This window comes from Alligator sinensis, unplaced genomic scaffold (assembly GCF_000455745.1).
Source record: "Alligator sinensis unplaced genomic scaffold, ASM45574v1 scaffold1223_1, whole genome shotgun sequence".
Taxonomy (NCBI): Eukaryota; Metazoa; Chordata; order Crocodylia; family Alligatoridae; genus Alligator; species Alligator sinensis.
Genome location: NW_005842062.1, coordinates 1,935,657 through 1,960,314, shown reverse-complemented (window position 1 = coordinate 1,960,314; position 24,658 = coordinate 1,935,657). Strand labels below are relative to the sequence as shown.

The following is a 24,658-nucleotide window of genomic DNA, read 5'->3' as shown; positions in this document are numbered from 1 at the left end:
AGAATTAGCCAATAGCGGGGAACGAATTTACATACCGGTGGCGGGAACTCTTTTGCACCGTGCATTCCTCTTGCAACTTGAGCAATGCACTCTGCAAAAGAAGCTGCAGAAAAGGCGGGAAACTCGTCCCGGCACTGGGGTTTTCCTCTGCAACAGGAAACTCTCCCGTGCAATGAAGCTGCAACTTGGCGGGGATAATTCTGGTGCCGAAGCACACACAAAATCATGCCTTTGGGTCATGACAGTTCCTAGCAGCTGCAAGGCTGTTTTAGCCCAATAGCACAGTGGTTAAGGCAATCACACAGGAAGGAGGGACATAGGCTCTAGGCTCTCTTCCCCCAGAAGGGATTTGAGCCTGCACCTCTCTGATATATTCAGCACAGGACCCAAGCTACCAGGATGCAGGTTAGGCCATTTCCAATCTTCCTTTTCTGGATTGCTCCCTAGGCACCTAAGAAAAGAAGCTATGAGGGGGCAGGGGGAAGAGAGTAAGATATAGAGTTGAGCAGCTTACAGATGTAACGCCCCCTCTCTCTCCCCTCCCCCCCCCGCAAACCCAACAAAACCCGGAGCTTTACTTTAAACCTGATGCACCGTCATGCCAAGCCGAGTGAATGCCCAGAAGAGGCAGCACATTAGTTTGACCTGACTTGCCCAGTGTCTGTATAGATTAGGTGCTTCAGTGGGGCTTTTTTGGTGCTTTTATCTAATAGCTGTTTGAATCAGCTATTAGATAAAAGTGCCAAAAAGCCCTGCTGAAGTGTGCAATTTATACAGATGCTGCAGAGCTGGGTTGAGCTAACGTGCTGCTGCTTCCTGTAAAACGCAGTTTGTTTGGGTTTATTTTTTCACCCGACAGCAGTCTACATTGCTCAGTGAGGTGAACGCTCCTCTAGAAGGAAACACAACGTGGATATTAGCCTGGCTTCTGACAGGGCAGGACTTTTCCTACTGTTTTCCATGCATTTTATGTAATGAATATTAAATACAAAGTGCATTGGCTCAGCTTCAAGAGTGGGGCTGGAGAAAAGCTTGGGAAATGCCTAACCTGTGGCCTGGTGGTTATAGCATGGTGCTGTGAAGTTGGAGCTACATAAGTTTAAATCCCACCTGGATGAGACAGATCCTAAAACCTGGGCCTCCTGCATGAGTGTCCAAGACATTTGACTATTGAACTAATATGCAGAAGGACTCTCCTTCCTGCTTTTGCCAATCCATAATTTGACAGTTGCACACGTATGGAGCCACATTCTTACCCCATCAGAATTCAGCCTACTTTGCATAGAGTCAGACTGCAAACTGCTTAAGTGTCAAAAATAGCAGCTGGGTGCATAAAGGGTTCTGCCCCTAAATGCAAGTGATATCCCCTGTCATTGTTCCTGACATTCAGTGGGGATTGCTATTAGACTATTGCTGTTGACTCTCAGAGTTTTCAGAGAGAATGCAGTTAAGGAAACAAGTGAATTTTTGAGTTCTTAGTATAATTGTATAGGATGAATTAACAATAGCAGAAGATCTAAACAAAAGCCCTAAGAGTCTTGACTTTTTTTGTATAATTTAGTCCATTCATCAGGTGTTTAATAATGACTGTATTATTGGGTTTCCAAGGTACATCTAAAAGGAGTGCACTTCCATACCTGGGGAAATCATAGTATGTGTGTGACTGATATTGGTATAACACTAATGAACATTTTCAAAGGGTTTGATATAGGCTCTAACTACCTTGTTGTTTGCTTTTGTATTGTGCGGGCCGGGAGCGACCCGAGCCCTTTTCGCGCTGCACGCGGGCTGTGGCCAGCAGCCCGGGCACGCCGGGTTGGAGAGGGAAGGCCATCGAGCTGGAATTAGGCACAAACGCGTATCGGTAGTTTTAAATATTGTTTACTTACACCGAGATGGCAGTGGTGTAGGCTGGAAAACTTGATTGAGTTGCAGTTACAGACAGACAACACAGACGGTCTCGTGGAGGTTGCTAGGCTCCACGGTACAGAGCTCCGGATGCTCTGGGTGAACGAGCCACCAAAATGAGAATCGTAGATACGTCTTATAAAAGTCGCGCTCGAAGACGGGAAGAGGTGGGCGGTGGATCAGGCCGCCAAGCTCCTCTGGATCTCACACAGGGTTTCTATTACCCTGCCGTGTACCCAGAGTCCCCACGAGATGGATGTGGAGTCCTCTTCGGCTTGGGCGGAAACTGCTCAAGCTTCTTATACGGCTAACAGGCCAATCGCTAGCCGCCACGTGTGAATAATTTAACACTAGCCAATAGCGGGGAACGAATTTACATACCGGTGGCGGGAACTCTTTTGCACCGTGCATTCCTCTTGCAACATGAGCAATGCACTCTGCAAAAGAAGCTGCAGAAAAGGCGGGAAACTCGTCCCTGCACCGGGGTTTTCCTCTGCAACAGGAAACTCTCTCGTGCAATGCTCTGCAACTTGGCGGGGATAATTCTGGTGCCGAAGCACACACAAAATCATGCCTTTGGGTCATGACACTAGGTAGTCTCATGGCAGCCCTTTAAGCATTCCCTGTCAATGTTTACTCCTAAAATTGTCTAGGAAGTCTGATACTGTGAAATAGGTGCTGCAAAAGTTAAGTCATTATCATCATCTTGTACAGGATACTCCCATAGGTATAGCCATCCTCAGTCATGGACAGACTGAAATTGGCTTTTAAGTGTTTAAATTGATTTTAATTGATTTAAAGTATATCTTTACAAGTCAACATATGTTTTAAGAAGCTTATTTTAAAACTGATTTTGTTGAAACAGGTGCAAGAATTGCATACAGACAAGGCTTCAGCTCCTAACAATCCCTATGTTTATAGCTGCAAAGTACAGTGTCCTTACTGGAAGGCCTTTTGATCTGGAAGTATCACCCACAATGGTAGAACAGAATCAATCAAGAGAAATTATTTTGGGTGCATATGGTTGAAACTGTTCACTCAGGAATTTTTCAGGTTGAATCAGTAGCCAAATTGAGATTAGAGTTGAGTTCTCTTTTTTCAAATCCAGTCCTCACCTTAGCAGAACAAACCTCTCAGCTTCCTCTTATTTAAGCAGAGTCCTTCTACTTGCCTTTCACTGTGTGCTGGGTTCTAAGTCCTATAGAGACAGAATGAAAAGGACAGAAAGACCAGTCAGAAACAGAGATTTCTGGGAGTACTATTGGGGAGACTTCCTATAGGTAAGCCCTGTAGCACCTGGATGAGTTCTGACCATGTGTAAGGAAGGGATAAACATGAAACCATGTGTAACTTGAGCCACAGAGAAGCTTTCAGGCATCAAGCTGAGGAATTTTAATATTATTAGCAAACAAAACTTCATGTTTTGCATGGAAAAAGTAAACTATTTGTCAAAGATATTTTAATCCTCATACATTCTTTCCCTTAACATCCCCTACATGAATTTTCTTTAAAGCATGTTTATTACATATGTCCCTTCACTCTTCATATCATGGCACTAAAACCCTCCTTTTTTGTTTTGTATGGCCTCTTTGTTCACTTATGTATTCTTTTCCCTTGCCCAGGGAAGAACACAGCCTCTAGGTTGTACTTACGACCTTCTGTGCTGGCAAAGCAGGGCCAGGGACTTTAGATCTTTTGTTTCATTTTCTCTTTCCAGGCTCTGTATTGTACACCTTTGCATTCACAACATTTTGCACCTTTTAATGGCTAGCATTATTATACAAGGCAATTTCTATTCTGCATAAATTGATAGGGCTGCCAGCAAACTGTTCGTATGACATATGAAGCTGTATTTGCAATGGCATTTTCCTGGAAAATCCTCAGTGTGGTACTACCATCATTAAGAGCAATACTGGGAATGCTAGCATACACCAAGCAATATAATGGCCAGCCTGTCTGTGTTGTTAATGCTAAAACTGATATCCAGCAATGGGAGATTTCTAGCTACTGCATTTTCTCACATACCACACATACTCCCCCCCACCCCCCCAAAAAAAATAAAATAAAAGACACGCACCTTGTTTTGGGAAGGCAGAATGAAAGAAAAATGTTTTTTCCAGGGTTATGGTTGTATACAGCAGGGACAGACCACAATCTTCAGCTTACTCATCCTCCCTTTCCTTCACAGGAAAAAGATACAGATTTCATTCTTTCACAGCTAAACTGGCAACAACTTTTGGCTGCTGAGCCAAAAGCTGAAACTGTAGCTTCTGCTGATGTCTGAACTCCATGGGCATACCTAGAATTCTAAAAGGAGCTAAAAACAGTTTGAAGAACTGTGAAGTAGGAGAAGAGAGATCAGGAGCAACCAACAGATAGCAAAATTATCAACAAAGTACAGCTTGATTGGTTGAAAATGAAGAGCATTGAAAAGGAGAGGAGGGCATTAACCTGTCTGGAATCAGATAGATCAGGGGTGTCAACCTCTTCCAGCCCTGTAAGCTGGATAAGCATTGTCAGGCCAGTCTTTGAGCCAGATTGGGCCATGCCAGAGCCAGAGAGAAGGCCTGTTTGGTGGGATACTATGTTCAGCTCACTCCCCATGTGCATCAGCCCCTCTCCAGGGATCAGGCCTGGGTACCACATGCAGCATGTATAGCACCAGGTCCAGCCCATGCACTGCCTGCAGCACAGGCCCCAGAGTGGAGTCGGCATGGGCTCCATGCCATATGCAAGATAGATTGGATGTACCAGCCCCCTGGGCTGTGGGCAGTGCCTGTAGTGCTAGATCCAAGACCCACAAACTGGATCATATGGCTCCATTGGCCTGGATCTGGCTTGTTTGGCACCCCTAAAATAGATTATAATAAGTTGTCAAGTCAATCAACTCCCTCAGGATTGCCTGAATAGAAGTGCCATTGCTGCTGCTGGGCAGTTAGGTTTAAATTTTGGCTGGAGCAGGAATCAAAGCAGGGTATGACTGCATGACTGCATCCATTGGATCTGCCTCTGCTGAGCTCTGCCCTTCTGCCACGAGACTCCCAGACAGAAGACAAGTAAAAGAAGCAACAGCTATCTTACAGCATTTCCATGCATCTGTCTGTCATGGGTAAGGCATGGGCTCTAATTTTGGAAGGCTAAGTTTTAGGGAAAAGATGCATGTGGTATGGAAGTAAATATGGTATTTGAGCCAATCAGACTTTGAATCCCCATGCTACATACTATGCCAGGAATGTTTCTGCCCTGTGAATGCACGGTACGCTGCTACTGAAATTAGTGGACAGATTCCCACTGACTTCACTGACAGTTTGTCAGACCCCAAATGCACTCTTTCAAGCAACTTTTTCTGTGGAGAGCACTCTTTTTGAGAATGGAAAGGGAAAGGAATTTTTTCATCCCAACCATCTTTAATCCTGTAAAGTTGTGATGATTTTGTTCACAGGCTAGTAGCACAGTAAATGATTACTGTCAGGCAATTTTGGTACAAGGGTAATAGTCAAGGTTATTTTTAAAGCATCAAAGACAGCTTAATCACAGCTTTAGTCCAGCTTAATGTGCATGTTTGCTTTTAGTGACACAGAGCAATGAAGTGTAAGTAAAGTGTGAAATAAACTTCACATCATAATTTACTGGGTGCTATTGCTTTTAACTGTATAATGAAGATTTAGAGCCTAGTGAATTTATTCAAGATTAACATAACATTCATATGCATTATACCATGCTTAGTATAAAACACTAAAATCCTTATTTCAGTTTTCTAATGCTCTAGCTGGATTTAATATTACTGTTCAGTTTCATGTGATTTAAAGGCTATGTGATTAATTTAAAATAGAGGTGGCTAGCCATGGTAGTCGGAAACCAGTCAGACTCCCCTGCCTTCTCACTAAAAATAAGTCACCTTAAAATGGTAAAACAAACAGAAATTACTTTTACAGTAAATTGTCTATTTCTGATTTTAAAAATATCTCCTGGCATCATATTGGTATGTTCTAATTTTAAAAATGACATGCCCACACACCTCCACAGCTATGTTACAGGAATTCTGATTGTTCAACTGTTATGTCTCCTGACATGATTGACAGCCCAAAGGTCAAAGTTATCCCTCAAATGGACTTAGAAGCTGTTTTGTCAGGAAGCAAGGAAGATAAACCAGAGCAACTGTACAATAAAACTGACCTAACATGACTCCTTCATTCCTGTACTATATCATTCCAGCCTCTGTTGTGGAGAGCCTTGGCGACTGCTTGAGGGACTGCTGGCAGGTGGTTGAATACTAAAGTTAACTTCTGCTCCTCCATTTCCTCTGCTTTGTTCAAGCCCCAGGCTCTGATAAGGTTTTGAGAATCAGGTTGATGGGGAAAGCTAAAGAAAATAAAAACAGCAGTAAAAAGACATCATAGTGCACCCATGGGCACAGACAATAGATCTGAGAGGCAGTTATCGATCTTAAATATGTGGCACTTCACTGTTGTATCTGAGTGCCCCACACTGCCTTCATGTATTTATTCTCAAAAAAATCCTCATTCCCCTGTGAGGTAGGGAAATGCTATGGTTTCCATTTTACAGATGGAAGCTGAGGTATAGAGAAACTGATTGACTTGTCCAAGGTCCAAAGGAAGTTTATGGAAGCGCCAAGAATTGAGCATATCCTAAAACGACTCTGGAATTTTGCTCTTAGCTTTGGAGGAAAGCTAACAATAAAAAAATAATTACAAAGGATTATCAGGTTTAACTGGTGTACACAGGCACAAACTGTAGTGATATTTAACACAGTAAAGTTTCTATTAGACAGTAACTTTTCAGCGTCTGTCAATTCCTAGCATCACAAATTAATTTTTAAGAAGTAATGCAGTTATAAGAATGTGTTCATTATTTTAAGGAAAGAATAACCAGTAGGCAGTTTTATCATTAGTTTTCTGTACCTAGGCACAAGGCCCAGTTTTCTGAGCTGTTGAGCTCCTTTGTCAACTCTTATTGAAGTCAACAGGTATTGTCAGGAATATTAGCTGGGCTTGTCTATACTTCAAAGTTGTTTCTGATTAAGCCTGGGTGTGTGATAACTATTCCTGAATAATACCATGTGTGGACACTCTTATTCTGGAATGAGAGATCCTTGTTCCAGCTAAACAGAAACCAGGTACTCTTATTTTGGACTAAAAACATCCGCACATGGAATTAATAAAAAATAGCTCATCAGAACACGTCCCTTTGTAAGTTATAGGGCTGGACATATAGAACGGGTCCCCACGTGCAGTGCCACAAACTGCACATGGAGAATGTCGAATGTGCACTGCACTTGCAGTGTGGTGGCAAAAATTGCTACTGGGAAATCCTAACAGCAAAAAAACTGTGCCAGAACAAAAAGTGGCGCAATGCATGCAAAGCAACATGTGCCGGCACAAACAGGGGCTAGGCCATCCAGAGCAATGATCTAGCTGCTGGTTAGGCCTCTGTGCTGCCCCTGCTGCTCCAGCATACCACCAGACCACCAGGTGCTGGCCCCAGCCTCCCCTACCCCTACCTGTATGCTGAAGCGCATACAATGAGGAACAAAGCAGTGGCACAAATTTGTGCCGCTGCTATTTGTGCCTCTGTAAGTGGCACCCCTGCATGTGGGGACCCACCCACACTGTTTAACAAACCAGGTTAAAAAGAGTCACCACAGAACTGACATTTCTGACCCAGTTAATCACTTTGCCAACAAACAAAAGAAAAGCAAATCCTCGGCAGCATTAAATAACTAATTATTTCCAAAGGAACTTTGCCAGCTTATTCAAAACTCAGAAGCCCCATTCCCCCTTTGTCATTCTGGGGATGTACCGTTATTTCCTATCCAAAAAGCCAATCAAACAAATGTATCTTTCATTGTGCCTAGTAGGTTCGAGCATTGGGCTATTTTGGAACACGTTCTAGAGATGTCAGATCCCCACAGGGAATGTACAGCCGACAGTTTCCTCTCATTTATAACAAGGGGGATCTTGCTCAAGTGCCTCTGCTGATCACAGCTGGAGCAATATGACAGGAGGATATTCCCTCAGGATTCAGCATGAAGGCTTTTGCAGAGTGAAAGACACAATCCATCTGCTTTCTCACTCTCGCAGAGTTTATAATTGCTCCTGCTTTGGCTATTGTTTTCCACATTCTAAAAGGAAAGATTGAAAGTACAGCCTTCGCTTTATGAAAAACGAATATGTTCATTACAATGAATGAATCTTACAGTAACAAGCAACATTTATACCAATGGAATTTCTATGGATTATTTAAAGAAACTGGTTCCTCTGAAATCCAGACAACAAAACTGTAATTGGGAAAAAAATACTTTTTAAGCTGAAATGTTTAATGGAGTACTAATATCATTGGCACAGTTGACAAACAAGAACAAAGCCAAAAGAAATATTAGGGACTCAGCACACTATAGCTGGAAATTAGTTCTTCAAGATAGGGGCATCCATTTCTGTTGTATTATATTATGACAATTAAACTCTGATAATATCACGTTTTCTCACTTATTGCCCTCTCTGCTCATAGCCATACCTGAATCACATGCTAAAATGTTCCATCCTATCATAAAGTTCTTCCCATTTTACTCTCTTTATTTTCCCTTCATCCTTCCTCAATTCCTTCCTCTTCCTTTACTGTACTTCTTTGTAATAGTTCTGGAACCCTAGCCACTTAGAAGCCTAAACATAAATATATTAACCATATCTAAGTACAAAGACAGAAAGACCCAACAAACAATGTTTTGGTTATGGTATTTCCTTCTGATGCAGCTATCCTTTGAAACATTGATACAATGGGAACATCATAGTGGTGTGGGTTCCCAAAGCTGGTTAAACAGTCCCCCACTGCATGTGATTGAACCATATTTTGGAAAGTGCTCTTCAGATAGTGCTATTACCCTGCTAAAGAATGTGGCTAAAATAATATGATTAGGTCCCATCTACTGTAGATAGCTACGCCCTAGTTTAATTGGCCATTAGGCAGAACCAGCCTTATGACCCTTCAAAGGCGCAAAGAACCATCGGCATTTGGGACTTTTAAATGTACTAGTATTGATCTCCGCTTGCAATTTTTTATTATTATGTACGTTTCTAGCTCCTCTTGTTGCAAGGATAATCTTCTAAATACAAGAATATCTAACACTTTGTTTCAAATATGTATTTCAAAAGCAGTTTATTATTCCCAATTTGAGAGATGGTGATAATCTCCACAATAACAATCTGAGGAACAATGAGTTTAAGTGACTTTCTAAAGCACATGCAGAGCCTCAGGGCCCACCTCCATGGGGAAGTGGACAGAATATGAATTTACAGCTTGGCAGTTACACTGTGATTCACTCTGTACATGGACACTCTGAGATCACAGTAAAAATGAGGAAAAGTACCCCACTTTTAAGTTGGAGTAAGACAGCAGTAAGTGTACACTGGGTGCATCTACATGTTCATTACTGAACCGTAGTTACTGCACATTAAGTTTAATACTTGGTTAACCAAGTACTAATTCAATACACAGTAGCACTGGTGCAAGGTTTTTTAGTAATGCTTACTGAGCAATAGCCTAATAACATTGAGCAGTAGCGTATTAACATTGGTTTTGCCCAGCATACTACTGTGCAATGTTATTAGGCTACTGTGCAGTAAGCATCTTGTGTAGATGTGCCCACAAAGATAGATTAAATAGGGAATGAATGTGGAATAATCACTAATGCTCTGTAAATTCATACTTCAGCCTACTTCTCTCCCCCCCCACCCAGCCTCTCTCTCACCCATTGACTCCTCAATCTACATCTTCACTGACTGCCTGTCTCGTATGCATACCAGCCCAGCCTCTGGCTACTTTTCATTCCATCCAGGAAGCGCACACACCAACTGCTGAAACTTCCTTAGCCTGACGAAGGGTTTTTGAACCCAAAAGCTTGATTTAAAAATGTTTTTTTTCCAACTATTTAAGTTTGTCTAATAAAAGATATCAGATTCACCCAAAGAACCTTGTCTGCCTACTTCAGCATAATACACATTAACTTCCCAGTAGGAACAAGCACACAGCAGTCAAGCAATTCACTGCTGTAGTCCCTGTTCATCAAGCTAGAAATTTTGCTACAGTAACTTTTCCTAATATTTATAAATGATTCCCAGCCATCTCCCTCAGCTGCCCAACACTGGCATTTGGGACCTAACCTATGACAAGAGTAATAAGCAAAAGCTGAAAAATAGAGGGGGAGAATAGAGACACCAGGAGCAATAGGGAGTGTGACAGTGAGCTAGGAGTGCAGGGGCAGTGCATTATTGCCTCACAGGCCACATGCCTTTGAGGCATGGGCACCCCTGATTTTTAAAATTGCTGCATTAAAGTAAATTCAATGAAACCAAAGCTGGAACAAAGCATGTTGAAATAGGCTAGTAAACAAGGTAATCCTTGTACTTTTTATAACCACATTTTTAATTCTGTTTGTTTCCAAGGCCCAGATGCTCTATGGGATTACAGGACAAAGCAGCCTAATTATACACGCTACATAGGAGCGACATCTCCAGCACTAGAAGGCACAAGTGATCTTGATTATCTATTGCGGCCGTCTTCACACAATCCTACTGTTCCAGCCCACAGACATTGCTATGCTGGAGAAATTGGTTGGGGCGTAAGAGAATTCAGTCATCTCGGCAAGAGAAATCTTCTCAGTGGCATGCAGATTACGGTACCTTAAATTTGTATCAATACTTCAGAAATGCAGACATCATAAGAGTGTCCTGTTCTGTGTGGTTTCACACTTGGTTTATAGAGCAACAGTTAATCAGAGAATGAAAAAATGTATTTGTTTGACTGAAAACTGCCCTGAGCGTTTTAATTCGCTATGCACAAATATATTCAAAAGATAATATTTGAGTAATACAAAACATTCATACCTCTTATTTCACATGAAGAAAGTAAAATGGGAAATCATGTTATGAAGATATGTGTTTAAACACAGCTTTTAAACACACAATGCAGATGTGTGTTTAAAAGCTGTGCAAAATATTAACTTCATTCAAACACACTCTTGAACAGAGCATTTGGTACAGTGTCTGCAAACATCAGCTCAAGCTCATAACGCCTAGAGAAAATAATCTCAGAAAGTGATTGCCTGAAGTTAGACATCTGATGAAATGAGCTGTTGGTTATGAAACTTGTGCATCTCTGATTCAGGCCAGATACAGACAATTACACTTTTACTGGTATAAGTGATCAGAAACTGGTCTATACCCGTAACAGAACTGAAGTTTGGAACACATAGACTGATTTAAAAATGGCAGAACCTGGTCTAAGATTACCGCCTCCCTCCCTCAAAGGGCAAATGTGTTCTGTTGGTTACCGATCTAACCTATGCCACTTACAGAAAACTGCAAAACTTAGATCGATTCCACCTCAGTCTTATTGAATGTCTGTACCTAGCCTCAGTTAATCTATAAGGTTTACCTCTACCCTGCCTTCTTCCTGAATTCAGACCAATGCAGCTAACTACCTCTCTTAGTTTATATATGATTATGAAAAGAGCACGTATTTATTGAATAGATCTATGCTTAGTACTAGCTAAACATATAAGAAAAATAGTTCCCATCCTGAAAGAGGCCTTTTAAATATCTAATGTATCTCTCACAAATTTCAAAAAATTTTCATATAATAGCTAGGGACAGAAGCTACACACAAACCTGTTTAACTGATCAGAAACTGGTTTAAACCTGTAACAGAACAGATGTTCAGTGCACATAAACCAGTTTGAAAATGGCTGAAATTAGTTTGAGATAAACCTGGTTGAATGTAGTATCAGACTTAACTGATTTGGGTCAAACCAGTTTATGCAATGTCTGTCCCAGCCTCCTTCAGGGTTAAAGTTAAATCAGACTCCCCCAAAATCCCAGCATGCTCTCAGGGCTGGGCGGGGCTCTCTACTTCACAGCAGGGCTGTCCCCTCCCCTCTGCTCCCTGACTGCAGCTCTGGCAGGGACTGTAGGCATCTGCCTGGAGTTCCCTTGCTAAGCAGGAATTGCCCCTTCCCCTCTGCCTTACACAGACACCTCTTAGCATTAGCTAGCAAACCAGATGCTAGCTATGGTCCATGCTGTGCTAGACACGATAAAGGCAGAATCAGCAGGTATCTAGTAATGTCCTTCTGTTGTTTTCTTAATGGAGTGATAAACACTCTATTATCAATTCCCTGATGGGCTGGTGTGGGGGGAACCCCTCCCTAATCAGAGCATCCTGCTCAGGCCTGGCCACCCTCCTCCCCCCCTGCTCAGCTCAGCACTATGGAAGGAAGGGAGGGCTGCTCTAGTGCCCCCCAGCTTCTAGCCTGTGCCACTGCAGGCATGTGCCTGCATGTCTGGGATATCCGTGCAGTTACAAACTGATTTGTCTTTGCAGCACAGAAATGCACTTTGCAAAGAGTTCCTGCCATTTGTATTATAATTCGAGCCCCATTATTGGCTTGCGTGAAATTATTCACACGTGGCGGCTAGTGATTGACTTGCTAGCCGTATAAAAAGCTTGAGTGGTTTCCGCCCAAGTTGGAGGACTCCACAAACACCAGGAGGAGGAGACTTCACGCTGTGTGAAGATCTCTAAGCGCTGCGGAGCCTATTGGACCCAGTGCATTTCAAGCAGGCAACAGAGGTCTGACCAGCCTCTAGCCTCTCCCCATCGCCGTTCGCAATCCTCAACATATCCCTCTCCCTGCGCACAAAAGGATCCACGGAGCCTCGACAACTCCGTGGGAGTGATTGAATATTGTCTGAGTCCTCAAACAAGGATTTAAGCGGAGCTGTGCCTGGGAAACTGTCCAGCCTACACCGTGACCATCTTCGGTGTAAGTAAACAATCTTGAATCAACCATTACACGTCCGTGCCTAATTCTAGTGTGTCACCTGTTTTCTCCGACCCAGCGTGCCCGGGCTGCTGGCCACAGCCCGCGCGGAGCACAAAAAGGGCCTGGATCGCTCCCAGCCCGCACACAATTCAGGCTCAGGCTTTTTGAATGTCTGTCCCTAGCCAATATGTTTTCACCCCAAATAAACAAATTACTTTAAAAAAAAAGCATGAACAAACAAACCCAGACAATCAACAAACGGATAATTAAATAATAGCAAACAACCAGGAATTAAACAAACCCAGACAATTCATTCTGAATGCATGCATTCTCTGCCTGACCATGGGGCCCCTGGTGATCTCCTCCCTCTCCTGACACAATACCTCTTACCACTCCCACCCTGTGAAAGAAAGCAGAAACGAGGAGCAAAGGAGCCTAGCTGGTTCCTTTTTCAACCAACATCCTGTGAAGAAAAGCAGGAAAGAGACAGCTTTCCTGGTTCAATCCTTTCCCACCTAAATGAAAAGGAGGAAGGGCTGGTCCCTCCAACTTTTATCCCTCTTCCCTCACCAGTGTCCCAGTGCAGAAGTATACTCAACAGACCAGAGTATAAATAGCAGCTGCTGAAAGTATAACAACAGATTATTCCCTTGGTAGATTGGGAGGAATTGTTTGGCTCAGTCCACTAACCCTGGAAGCCTAAGGCGGTTATGGAACACTTCGAAAGGAGCCAATGTTTTGGTACCAAATGTTAAATCTTTAGTTTCCATGGGTTGTTCCTCCATTGCTATAATGCAGGGAACTAGGGCTTCATCTGCATCACCTCCAGGCCATGTCTCACACTGCTACCAAGCAGCACATCCCCCGTTCTCGCTCCAGCCCAGCAACCTGAGAAATGAAACAGTGAAGCTGCCCGAGTGCAGTCAGGAGCACATGTACCAGCACTGCTCTCACCCTCTCTGTGCACATTCAGAGCTACTCCCTCAGGTGGTTACACTGCTTTTTGGTATCTGGTAAATGCTGAGCAGGAGCAAGGGAGCAAGGCATGCGTTTTAGTGGCAGTCCCAGGTATAGCACAGAAGCAGTGGATAAACTTGCAAAGGCTGCTGCACTGGAGGACTATGCAAGCCATATTTGGCCTTATAGACAACCCTCCAGCACCACTGTAGTATGCTTTCTAAATCAACTCTGAACCTTAACTAATTACATTGCTAGAAAATCTGAACAGGTGTATGCACTGGGGCAGAATACTGATAAATGTCTTCTGTTTCTTTATTCAGGTGTTAGGTTCTGCTCAAATGAAACTGGCTCAAGATAAAAGTTTTGTGATGACACAAACAAGGAGTATATATTTTACCAATTTATTCACTAGTATCGTGTCCTTGATGTTGGTGCTACCCTCCCAGAATTATAAAAACACAGGGCCTAACTCCCTTCACTTCTACAGTTTACTCATGTGATCCAATATTTAGCTGTTAAAAGATTCATTTTTATTTAAGAGCCCTGCTTTCAGGGAGTTATCTGCAGGTGTAGGAAAGGGTATGACCTATCTAGGGACAATATCATCTGCATCTACTCAATTCAGCTTCTAGTATCAGCAGGAGGAAGGAGTCCTAAGCCCACCTGGATATACCAGGTGCATAAAATGAACAATAGTGCACTCTGCCAGTCTGGTCATGAAGAAGCTGCAGATGCAGAGGGTGATGTAAGCAGATTTGGGAGGAAGCCAGTGATGGACTCAACACTTGAACCCTGCCCATCCCCTTCCCTGCCTATGTGTATGGCAAAGACGCAGCTAAATTTAGTCTGACAAATGCAACAGGTTTACTCCCTTATCAGATATCCATGAATAGGGTAGACATGCTAAGCTTAGAAATCAATGAACAACTGTTTTTCTTTTAACAGATTTCATATTTTACTCGATACTTTCAAGTGAGCTGTTTCTGGTACTAAAATGGTTTTGAACTGCTTTCTCCATATAGAATCAATAACACACTTGGATTCCAGGTCTCTCTTAAGTGCCTGAGAGTCTTCAAATAATTTTGGTTCTCACATTTCTGATCTGCAGATGTTGCTGTCAATACAGATTAAAATGAAAAAAGTTTTAGCCTTTGCAGCAAAGTTATAACAGGAGACTTTCAAACAGCTTCATTAGATTCAGACAGCAATTTGCCTCGTTGTTTTTCAAATTAGTTTCATTATCACTTAGATATTATTCACTCTCCTTTTGTGTCATAGATGTTAAATCAGATACACTAACCAGAAGTTCACAAGACATCAAGCTCTCTTGGATAAATATGTTTTCAGACAAATTGTACAAAGTGATATCAGACTCATAATAGTTCTACCAACATTAGCAGCCTAATGTTTCTCACAGTGAAAGCATGTTGTGTTCTGAACAATGGCTTTTGTGCTTTCATCATTGATCTGAGCCTTCAAGCTCATGTTCCTACCACCATCTTTGCATCAGAAAAGTCTTCCTAATATATAGGCAAAAATTTCTGGGGGACAGTTCTGTAGATTCTGTTTTTCACACATGAGTTCTTAGCAGACAGATGCTGCTAAAATGGTCTTCTAAAGCAATAAACTCTTCAAGACCAGGAATGTAAGTAGTGTCCTTGTAACAGAGTTGCAGTAAACACCAAAGGGATTCTTGCATCAGGATGATGGATGCACACAGATCTAGTGGCTCCATGACCCCCTAGTTAAGCTCTGTACTTTTCTGTTTGGCTGATGAATCCAAAAGACTGGGGAAAAATATTTATTTTGAGTCAATTTCCTCCCTCACCCTCCCACCATGGACACATTAACATGTCATTGTGGGTTTAAAAAGCATTGTTTGAGCTGAAATGAAACATTCAAAACAAAACAAAATAGAAATGTTTAGTTTTGAAAATGTTGACACCAAATGTTTCAACTTTTAATTTTTTCAGCCTGAAGTATTTACCACATTCAACCCAGATTAGCTAATAGTTTTGCTGTCCCCTTCAAAAGCCTACATTTTTCAGCTAATAAGATAATTGCCTGACCCCACATATACCTATTTCCACTCCCTAGGGAGTGGAGGGTCAGTAATAATGCTACAGATCACTTAAAAATCTCAGAACTTAAGAGAAACATAAGGGATATATACTTGTCTACAAAGGAGCAAATTTCACTCAAGTAGATCATGGCTGGTGCTGCACCGTGTTACTATACAAGAAACTTACCCTGATTGTGCAGGCATGGAATAACTAAACTATAGGAAACTGTCTTACTTTGTTTGGTGAAATGTCACATAAATTTGCAATACTGAACAAATGATTAGTAATAATAAGGAAGGTGACATGTAATAGCAAAGATATTAGTTTTTTTCTTCTAAGGAAAAAAGTTGTTGTGAAAAGGAGGGACCACAATGCAAAGTTCAGATTTTTAGATATGTTTGGATATGCAACTTTGTTTGGGACCAATCTGGGAATTTTCTGGCCTGCCCACTGGCAATATATGCAGACTTTGGGCCTATATATATACCCACAACTACAGCTGATTTCATGGGAGTTATTCTCTGTTTAAGTGAGAGAAGAACCAACCCTGAGTTTATGCTATTGTTCAAAATAGCTCTCTAGCCTTCTGTCTTATTTGTTATTTTTATTTTTAAGCTATTTTTCCCTAATTATGCACATAGCAGCAAGGTTTGTAATTTTTTTTTTTAAAGAAAAACAGAATAAGAATTTGATCAGGTACACCCAGGTAATGGCACCTGCTGCCCTTTTAAGAACTTTCACCAGTGTCTTAATTTGGATATTAATACAAAGTAACCTAAATTAATAAAAGAAAAAAATTAGAACTGACAAACACACAAATTTTAAAGGTCTTTAGGTTGCACCCTGAAGTGAACCAAACTCTGGCTCTGGTAGAAAACTGCAGGAAGCAAATTACTTCAGAGCTCTCACGAGACAAAATTCTACCCCTGGCCATCATGGCCTGTAAGATCCCACACTTGCACTAACAGTACCTTTTACTTAGATATTACTAGTGTACCCCAAACACTTAGTAGTCACTGGCCATGTCTACATGAGATGCTGACTACATAGTAGCTCGTTACTACTGCACAGTACTGTCGTGTGGCATGAAGCATGACACAGTAGTAACAAACTACTGTGCAGTAGTAATGAGCTACTGCAGTCAGCAACTCATATAGATGTGGCCACTGGTGTCCAAAATGTCCTAATCAAGACACATACATGCCTTAGATCACTTTCTAAACTGCAGCAGGCAAAGCAAGGGAAGGAATTGTTTCCTTTCAGTTTATACACCACTGGGGCCTGATTTCAGTTAGACTTTTGTACAGTACCATTTGCTGCTGCTACGGTGATTATGGGCCAGATCTTATTCCACCTAAGTGGAATTGGGCACTTGAACCAGAGTTGGACTCAACATTTGCACCCTGCCTGTCCCCTTCACTAGCTCTCTTTTCCTGTCTATGTGTATGGCAAAAAAGAAGCTAAATATAGTTTAACTAATCTAACAGACTTACTCCCTTATCAGATATCCATGAATAGGGTGGACATTCCCTGGAAAAATGCCTGCCTTTGTAACAACACATCATGTTAGGTTTAAGACTAATTCACAAGAAGCTGTAAACAGGAAGAGAATCCATCCATCATTTTTGCGTCAGCTTTTTTTTCCTGGAGGGACCTCAGCTGATCTTCCAGAAGATGTTATACAAATTACCAATTGCACAAATCATGAGTGAGACCTTATGAGGGAGGATAAAGCAAGATGCCATGTTTATTGATTAAGCGCTTAATACACACACACACACACACACCACATGCATACCCCAATGTCTGTTCTGGTATATGTTACCAGTCTTATCAGTGCTTGGATCAACTTAGTGGCCAGCCAAGTTGATCATGAGTAGGAGCCAGGTTCCTGCCAGTCCATCTTGTCAGATGAACCAATGCTCCAGGATGACATGCAGAACAAGACCTGAAATCGATACATCTCACTCTGTCTTTTATAGCTTTGTCAGTTCACCCAGTCGTCTGGGCTTTTGCTGTGTTATCACTGCGTTCTTCCTTGAAGGTCAATTGCTGTTGTTCTCTTGCTGTTCTGGGGTACATTCTTCTTGTTTTGGTCTTTTATCTATCTGCATTCTTCAGCCAGTTGCCAGCTGATGTTTTCCTTTTCCACAGACATGCTCTCAGCCATTCTCTTGTACATACAGCATACAAAGGTCGAGCACTTATGTAAAGCTACAGAGCAATACAAAATGGAGTTTCTTAAGGCAATGCAAAACTCAGGAAAATACATAAGATTAAAAGCAATAGGCAAAAAGTCTATTTATATAACAAAGAGATCCTAAGAAAAGCCTGACCTTGACCACATCTTTTCTAATTTCTTTTAGAAAGAGTACTGTTTATACATCATTTATCCATTCCCCTATTTATTACATGACTTCCCCAAAATTCCCCAAAAAACAGGCCCTCAATGAGGTTACTCAGCCTGTGCTGTTCTACTGTGTCTTAAGGAGACTGGATGGAACAACAAGAAGACAGGGGGAACTCCGGGCCTAAGATGCAAAGAAGGTGGAGCTAGTCAACAGCTATTTTGCTTTGGTCTTCACAAATGGCATAAACAGAAGTGCAGTTCTGTGCTGTAACTCAAGACTTTGTAGGAAGTACTATGAATTACAGTGATCCCCTAGACCCAACAGACTGCACTGTTGGGTCCCAGGGGTTGGGAGATTCTGCTGCAATTGGGAGAAGCTGTGAGCCTGCAGCCTCTCTCCCTTAGCCCCACTTTTCCCCACTCCTAACTGTTGGAGCCCCACCTTGGAGGGGCCTCTAATCTATGCATCCCACCCTCCAGCACCAGCTGAAAAAACCCCAGACCAAACTCCCTTTGTTCCCTTCCCTACCTCCCATTATGAAGACATCGCTGGGAGCAGGGCTGGGCTGTGTCAGCCCAGCCCTGCTCCCAGCACACATTGACAAACATTAATGAAGATGTTCTGAATGCTCATGCAATGAGGATTCCGATTGTCATGGAGTTGGGCCCTTTTAAACACTCTGCAGCCATGAACCTGCATTTGGTTATGGCTGTAGTGCACTTTCAGGGGCCAGATCAGGTGAAAATTGTCACATCTGTCTGAGACTAAAAAAATTAAGCTGCAGCTGGACACTAATAGGGATTATCTGGATAAGGAAGGAGGCAAGATGAGAGAGAAGCTAACAAAAGAGACTGTCAGAAGGCTTTTGATGGATCTGAATGAATTCAAGTCAGCAGGGCTGGATGAGCTTCATCCTAAGGTTCTGAAGGAACTGGCAGTGAAGATCTCAGAGCCTTTGGCAATGATCTTCATGAAGTCATGGGAGATGGGCCAGGTGCCAGAGGACTGGAAAAGGACCAATGTAGTGCCCCTCTTTAAAGAAAATGAGAAGGAGAACCCAGGAAACTACAGATCAGTTAGCCCATGAATGATATGTGCCCCCGGAGGCTGGGGTAGGGGGGCATGGCGACCCCCGACAGGCGGCAGCAGCGGTGGCAGTGTCGGCAGTGGGGGTATGGTGGTGGTGAGTGGGAGCTACCCGCAGGCAACCGCAGTGATGGCGGGGCGCGCCGGGACTACTCAGGTAGCCACAGCAGTGTCAGGGGCAAGGTGGGGGGGGTGGCAAGCAGGGGGCAACGAGCAGTGACCACCCACAGCCACTGGCAGCTGCATCAGCAGCAAAGGGGTGGTGGTGACCTCCTGCAGATGCCAGCAGTGGCTTTGGAGATGGCCAGTCTTAAGGGGGGCACGTATCCCCCTGTGCCCCCACTATGAATCGCATATGGGTTAGCCTCACCTAAATACCCAAGAAGTTACTGAAGCATATCCTATGGAAAGCCATTTGCAAGCGTCTGGAGGAAGAAAGGCTGATTACAAGCAGCCAGAATGGATTTATGAAAAACAAAATGTGTCAAACAAACCTGATCTCCTTTTTTGACAAAGTAACTACTTGGGTGGATGAAAAGAATGCTATGGATATAGTAAAATTAAAAAAGGACATAGTAAAAAAAGGATAGATTTTTTGGTATGGATATAGTTTAAAAAAAAAAAAATCGCTTCTCAGCCTCTTGAAGGCTCAAATCAAGTGTAGTATCTGGATTTCAGCAAGGCTTTTGACAAGGTCCTACACGTCTTTCCCATAAACAAATTGGAGAAATGTGGCCTAGCTAAAACTACTATAAGGTGGATAGACAACTGGCTCAATAGCTGCAAGGAAAGGGTAATTATTAATGGGTCCATGTCAGAATGGCAGGAAGTTTCAAATGGAATTCCACAGGGGTCTGTCCTGGGCCTATTGCTGTTCAACATGTTTATTAATGATTTAGATGCTGGCATAGACAGCTTCTTGAGCAAATTTGTAGATGACACAAAACTGGGAAGAGTTGTGAACATATTAGGGGATGTAAACACAATTCAGAAGGATCCTGATAGACTGAAAAGTTGGGCTAGAGCTAGTAGGATTAAGTTCAGTGCAGACAAATGCAAGGTGCTACACCTTGGGAGGAGCATTCAAAAACACAAATATAAAATCATAGAATAATAGAAAATTAGGGTTTGAAGGGACCTTATGAGATCATCTAGTCCAACCCCCTGCTCAAAGCAGGACCCATCCCCCCAAGTAGATCATCCCAGCCAAGAATGTGTGTAGCCAGGTCTTAAAAAACTCCAAGGACGGAGATTCCACAGCCTCTCTGGGTAACGCATTCCAGTGTTTTACTACCTTCTGAGTGAAATTTTTTTTCCTAATATCTAACCTAAACTTACTTTGCTGCACCTTGGCTAGGGACAGAAGTTACACATAAACCGGTTTAAGTGGTCAGAAACTGGTTTAACCTGTAACAGAACAGAAGTTCAGTGCATATAAAACAGTTTCAAAATGGCCAAAAGTGGTTTAAGATAAACCTGGTTGAATATAGTCTTCCCTGATTAAGGTCAAACCAGTTTAGGGGACTTCTGTCCCAGACCTCTTCCTGGTTTAAGTTAAATCAGAGTGACTCAGCATCCCAGCATGCTTTGCAGCCCTGGGCTGGGCTGAGCTGCCTGCTCCAGTGAGCAGTGCTGGCCCCACCTCTGCTCTCTAGCTGGAGCAGGGGAGGGGGTGTGGCCAGATGCCAGCCTGGCATAGCCCTGTAAGGCAAAGGGGACAGGGAGTGAGTTTATTCCCCCCTCCCTCCCCTCTCCCCCCAGGTGACCCCAATCGGGGTCTGCTAGGCCAGGGCACAGCAGCCCCTATCAGGGCCCCTTCTGCCTTGCTGCTCCAGTGGCAGGGGCAGGGGCAGGGGCATAGACAGATGCTGTCCAACATGGCCCTCTAAGGCAAAGAGGGCAGGGAGAGGGTTTATTCCCCGCTCCCTCCACTCTCCCACTGGGAGACTGCATCTGGGGTCTGCCACATCCGAATCGCAAGCCATTCTCCCTGCCAATTAAGCCTTTCCCTGTACCAAACCTGTGACTCAGAAGACTTCCTAATGTAAAAATGAAAGGGCTTAGGGGTTGTTCCTTCTTCCTCAAAATGACTGTAGCAAATGAGGGTGTTTTTGCTGAGCTAATTTAATTTAGAAATAACTTCCTATTAACTGAGGTTTCCCATTTGCCATAGATTGCTCCTTGACTCCGATGTCCTGCTACCTGCTGCCCTGGCCACATGTTGCCACATACTTTCAGTAACTGTCTTTAGTGAACTTCTGATCTTTCCAATTTTACAGGTCCCATGCATGACCCTTAGATGAACCAAATAATTGCTTAACACTTAAATAACTTCGCTCCAGTGATGAGAGCTTGAAAAAATATACCCCCACTGATGTTTTGTCATCTTAATTTTTTTCTCTTTTAAAGGAGCCAAAATTACTTTCACAGCCCAAGAGATAAGAACCACAATTTCTTAATTATTTCTACCTGCAAACAGAGATTTCTTTCCTGGTTTTCAAGTCTCTTAATTGATTTGTTTCTCCCTCCCAGTCTAATTTGAGAGGGGCAAACAACTGTAATGTGAAAATTCACAATGTAACATGCTGTTTTGTTTTTTTGACAGAATGGATTATTTCGTCAAGCTGCTGAAGATAAGAGCACTCATCGATACCAAACTCCATGGTATGTATTTATTAATTCTTGAAAATTTCCTAGGGTGACTAGCACAGCATTGAAGAGGAAACACCTGGGGAAGGCAAAACATTGAAATGTTTAACTTTGTAGGACAAAACACTTGAGTTTCTCTCTCCACCGATGAGATTAGTGAAAAAAAAATTCTTTCATGGAATTAAACTGTAGAGAGACAGAGAGTTTTTATAGATTATGCTGATGTATTGAGTAAATCAGTGTTTCCCAAACTTTTGATACCAGAGGCACAGTTTTTGTTTGGATTAGAACCGGTGGCACATTTTACTCTTACACCCCCCCCCAAATTTTTTTTTTTTCAAAACATAACAGAATTCCTTCCCCCCTGCCAAAGGAAATCTGACCAGTGCTGACACCAAATATATATTTCTTTAAGTGAAGACTTAGTATCTATACCAGTAGTGCTCAGGAGCCAGAGAAATGGTGCAGGGCCAGTCTGTAGGTCAGATCAGGCCCTGCACTGCCCCCACCCAGCCAGGATCCAGCTTGGGTGGCCCCACACTGCCCCCTCCTGGCTCCCATGTACCAGAATCAGGTCCCAGATCTGTAGGGAGCCCTGCAGGGACCAACTCTGGCCTGTGGACCAAGGGTTAAACACGCCTCCTCTATACCAATGGTTCTTAACCTTTTTAGCTTTCATGGCCCCCCATAAAAAATCACCGAGAAAAGATTATTATTCAGAAAAGATACAGAAGGGGCCCTAGAGGCTAAAATATTGGTGCTTCTGCAGGGTCTCACATACCAATAAGCACCCTCATAACCCCTCCTGCCAGCCAGGCTGCAAAACTTAGCTTCATCTTTGTATCCACCTGCTCACAGCAAAACGTGCTGCTGGAAGTATAAGAGAGTGAGGGCTGGCCCAGGGGGAAGACAGCAGCAGCATCGATATTCCTCAGAGGTGCAGTCACAGATGCCAATGGAGGGCCTGGGGCAGGTACAGGGTGTCAGACGGGGGAAGAAAGCATCTACCTCTTCACACAGTGGGATCTTGTGGCACACTTCTGTCGCTCTAACGCACAACAGTGTGTCATGTCCCACTGTTTGGGAATCACTGGGTTAAATAAAGGACTATAACTAGTAAAGAAATTAAATGAAAACAAATTTTGGCAGTTAGGAATGACTCTGGGACTCAAAATTCATTGCCACCTGACAGTTCTATTTTACAGGAGATCCCTTGGTTTTCAGTCCATTTTAAATTGTATTATAGGTTTTAGATTCTCCCACTGCACCTTCAGACAAAACTGTGCTTTAAAAGCTTTATTGTTATTAATCATCCTCATCATCTGAGGCCAGATCTATGCTGTGAAAGTTTATTAACCTCAATAGCCAGGCTAGCAGGCCTTTTTCCACTCCCCTGTTCCCCCAACCCCCTCCAAAACAAATCAGAGCCCTAACATAGCTATACTATCCTTTTGTTGGTATAAGTTCTGCACTAGCTTTACCAGTATAGAGAGGTAGATAGCTTTGTATTCTAATCACTGCTTTCTGTTTAGATGCTCTGCTTCTTGAAGTCCCTTCACAGCATCTAGTGATAAAGTAAACCCAGAGCTTACAAAAACTTATTCTGTACATCTTATGTTTAGTTAGTCCATAAGGTACAAATCTACCCTGCCTTTTGACAGTGTAGCCAAGTATAGACTTAGGCAAAGTAGCAAGAGAAGAAAGAAACTGAGCACTTCTATGGAGGGAAGCAGAGACTGAGAAGAATTCCTCAGAATTATCTTGAAGAGATTCCTAGGCCAGAATCTATTTCACTATTAGGTATCTTAGTGGTCCCAGGTGCACAATGCAATTCTATTCCATGTAGTTCAAGTCCTGAAAATCCATTAATGCATCTGCTTTTATAATGTACTGTCAACTAACCACCCAAAAAACAGGCAGGAGGAGGAGCCAGCCACTTAGGTGTCTGAGTTCACTTACTGGGTGCATGTACATATGCAGTTATTTCAAAGCAATAAACTCTGAAGCAGTTTGAGCTGGACTAAACTGCTCCTGGGCTCAGGGTTTACACCCAGGAGGGCAGCAATTTGAGCTTAGGCATAGCAAGCCCAGGCTGGCAGGGAGAATGGGGCAATAGCCCCAGGCTCTGGGTGGCAGTGTCAGGTGGCAGAGGGGCTGGCTGGGGCACAAGAGTGCTGAAAGTGTAGGGGCATGTGGCTAGGCAGCAGGCAGGATTCCGGCCCCCTGGTGGCTGGGCTGTTCGGGTGCAATTTATACCTGTGGTCAGCATCTATATGTGTGTTTAATCACAGTTACCCCACCGTAAGATAGTACTGCCACCAACAGTACCATGGGCAACTGATGCCGCCTTAGTCAAGGGGAGCACATGCCCCCCCAGCAACCAGTCAGCGACCAGGGAGGGTCCCCCTATGGCCAATCCCACTGACTCAGCGGGGGAGGGAGTCCCCCCACAGCCAATCACAAGACAGCCGATCGCTGCAGCTGATTCTTCTGGGGGGTGCCATGTGTCACAACCCAGTGATTTTTTGTGCCTCGGCACTATGGAATTTCTTGGCCACATGAGAGCTCCTTTGCACAGCAGAGTGTTCTGCTGCAATTGAGAACCCGCATGTAGGAGAGAGTTCCCGCCAATTTGCAGTTTCCTTTGCAGGATGCATTTCTTCTTTGCAGCACAGAAATGCACGGTGCAAAGAGTTCCCGCTATTCGGATGCAAATTAGTGCCCCGCTATTGGCCAGTGCTAAATTATTCACACGTGGCGGCTAGTAATTGGCTCGCTGGCCGTTTAAAATTCCGCGCGACTTC

At 43.2% G+C, this 24,658-nt stretch overlaps 1 protein-coding gene and 1 long non-coding RNA gene across 2 annotated transcripts in view; one reads left to right on the top strand and one right to left on the bottom strand.

Moving 5' to 3' along the window:
- Nucleotides 1–6,256, bottom strand: part of LOC112550235 — a 25,417-nt gene extending 19,161 nt beyond the window's left edge. The window contains exons 1-3 of the long non-coding RNA XR_003093953.1: nucleotides 6,085–6,256; nucleotides 3,986–4,088; nucleotides 3,024–3,106 (exon numbers count right to left, since the gene is read on the bottom strand). This is a non-coding gene — a long non-coding RNA (uncharacterized LOC112550235). The remainder of the gene's footprint in view (nucleotides 1–3,023; nucleotides 3,107–3,985; nucleotides 4,089–6,084) is intronic.
- The window catches only part of CUNH4orf45 (chromosome unknown C4orf45 homolog), a 72,825-nt gene that overhangs the window by 5,107 nt on the left and 43,060 nt on the right, over nucleotides 1–24,658 (top strand). The window contains 2 exon segments of the mRNA XM_025203596.1: nucleotides 10,368–10,600; nucleotides 21,811–21,869. Coding sequence (XP_025059381.1) covers nucleotides 10,368–10,600; nucleotides 21,811–21,869 — 292 coding nt within the window.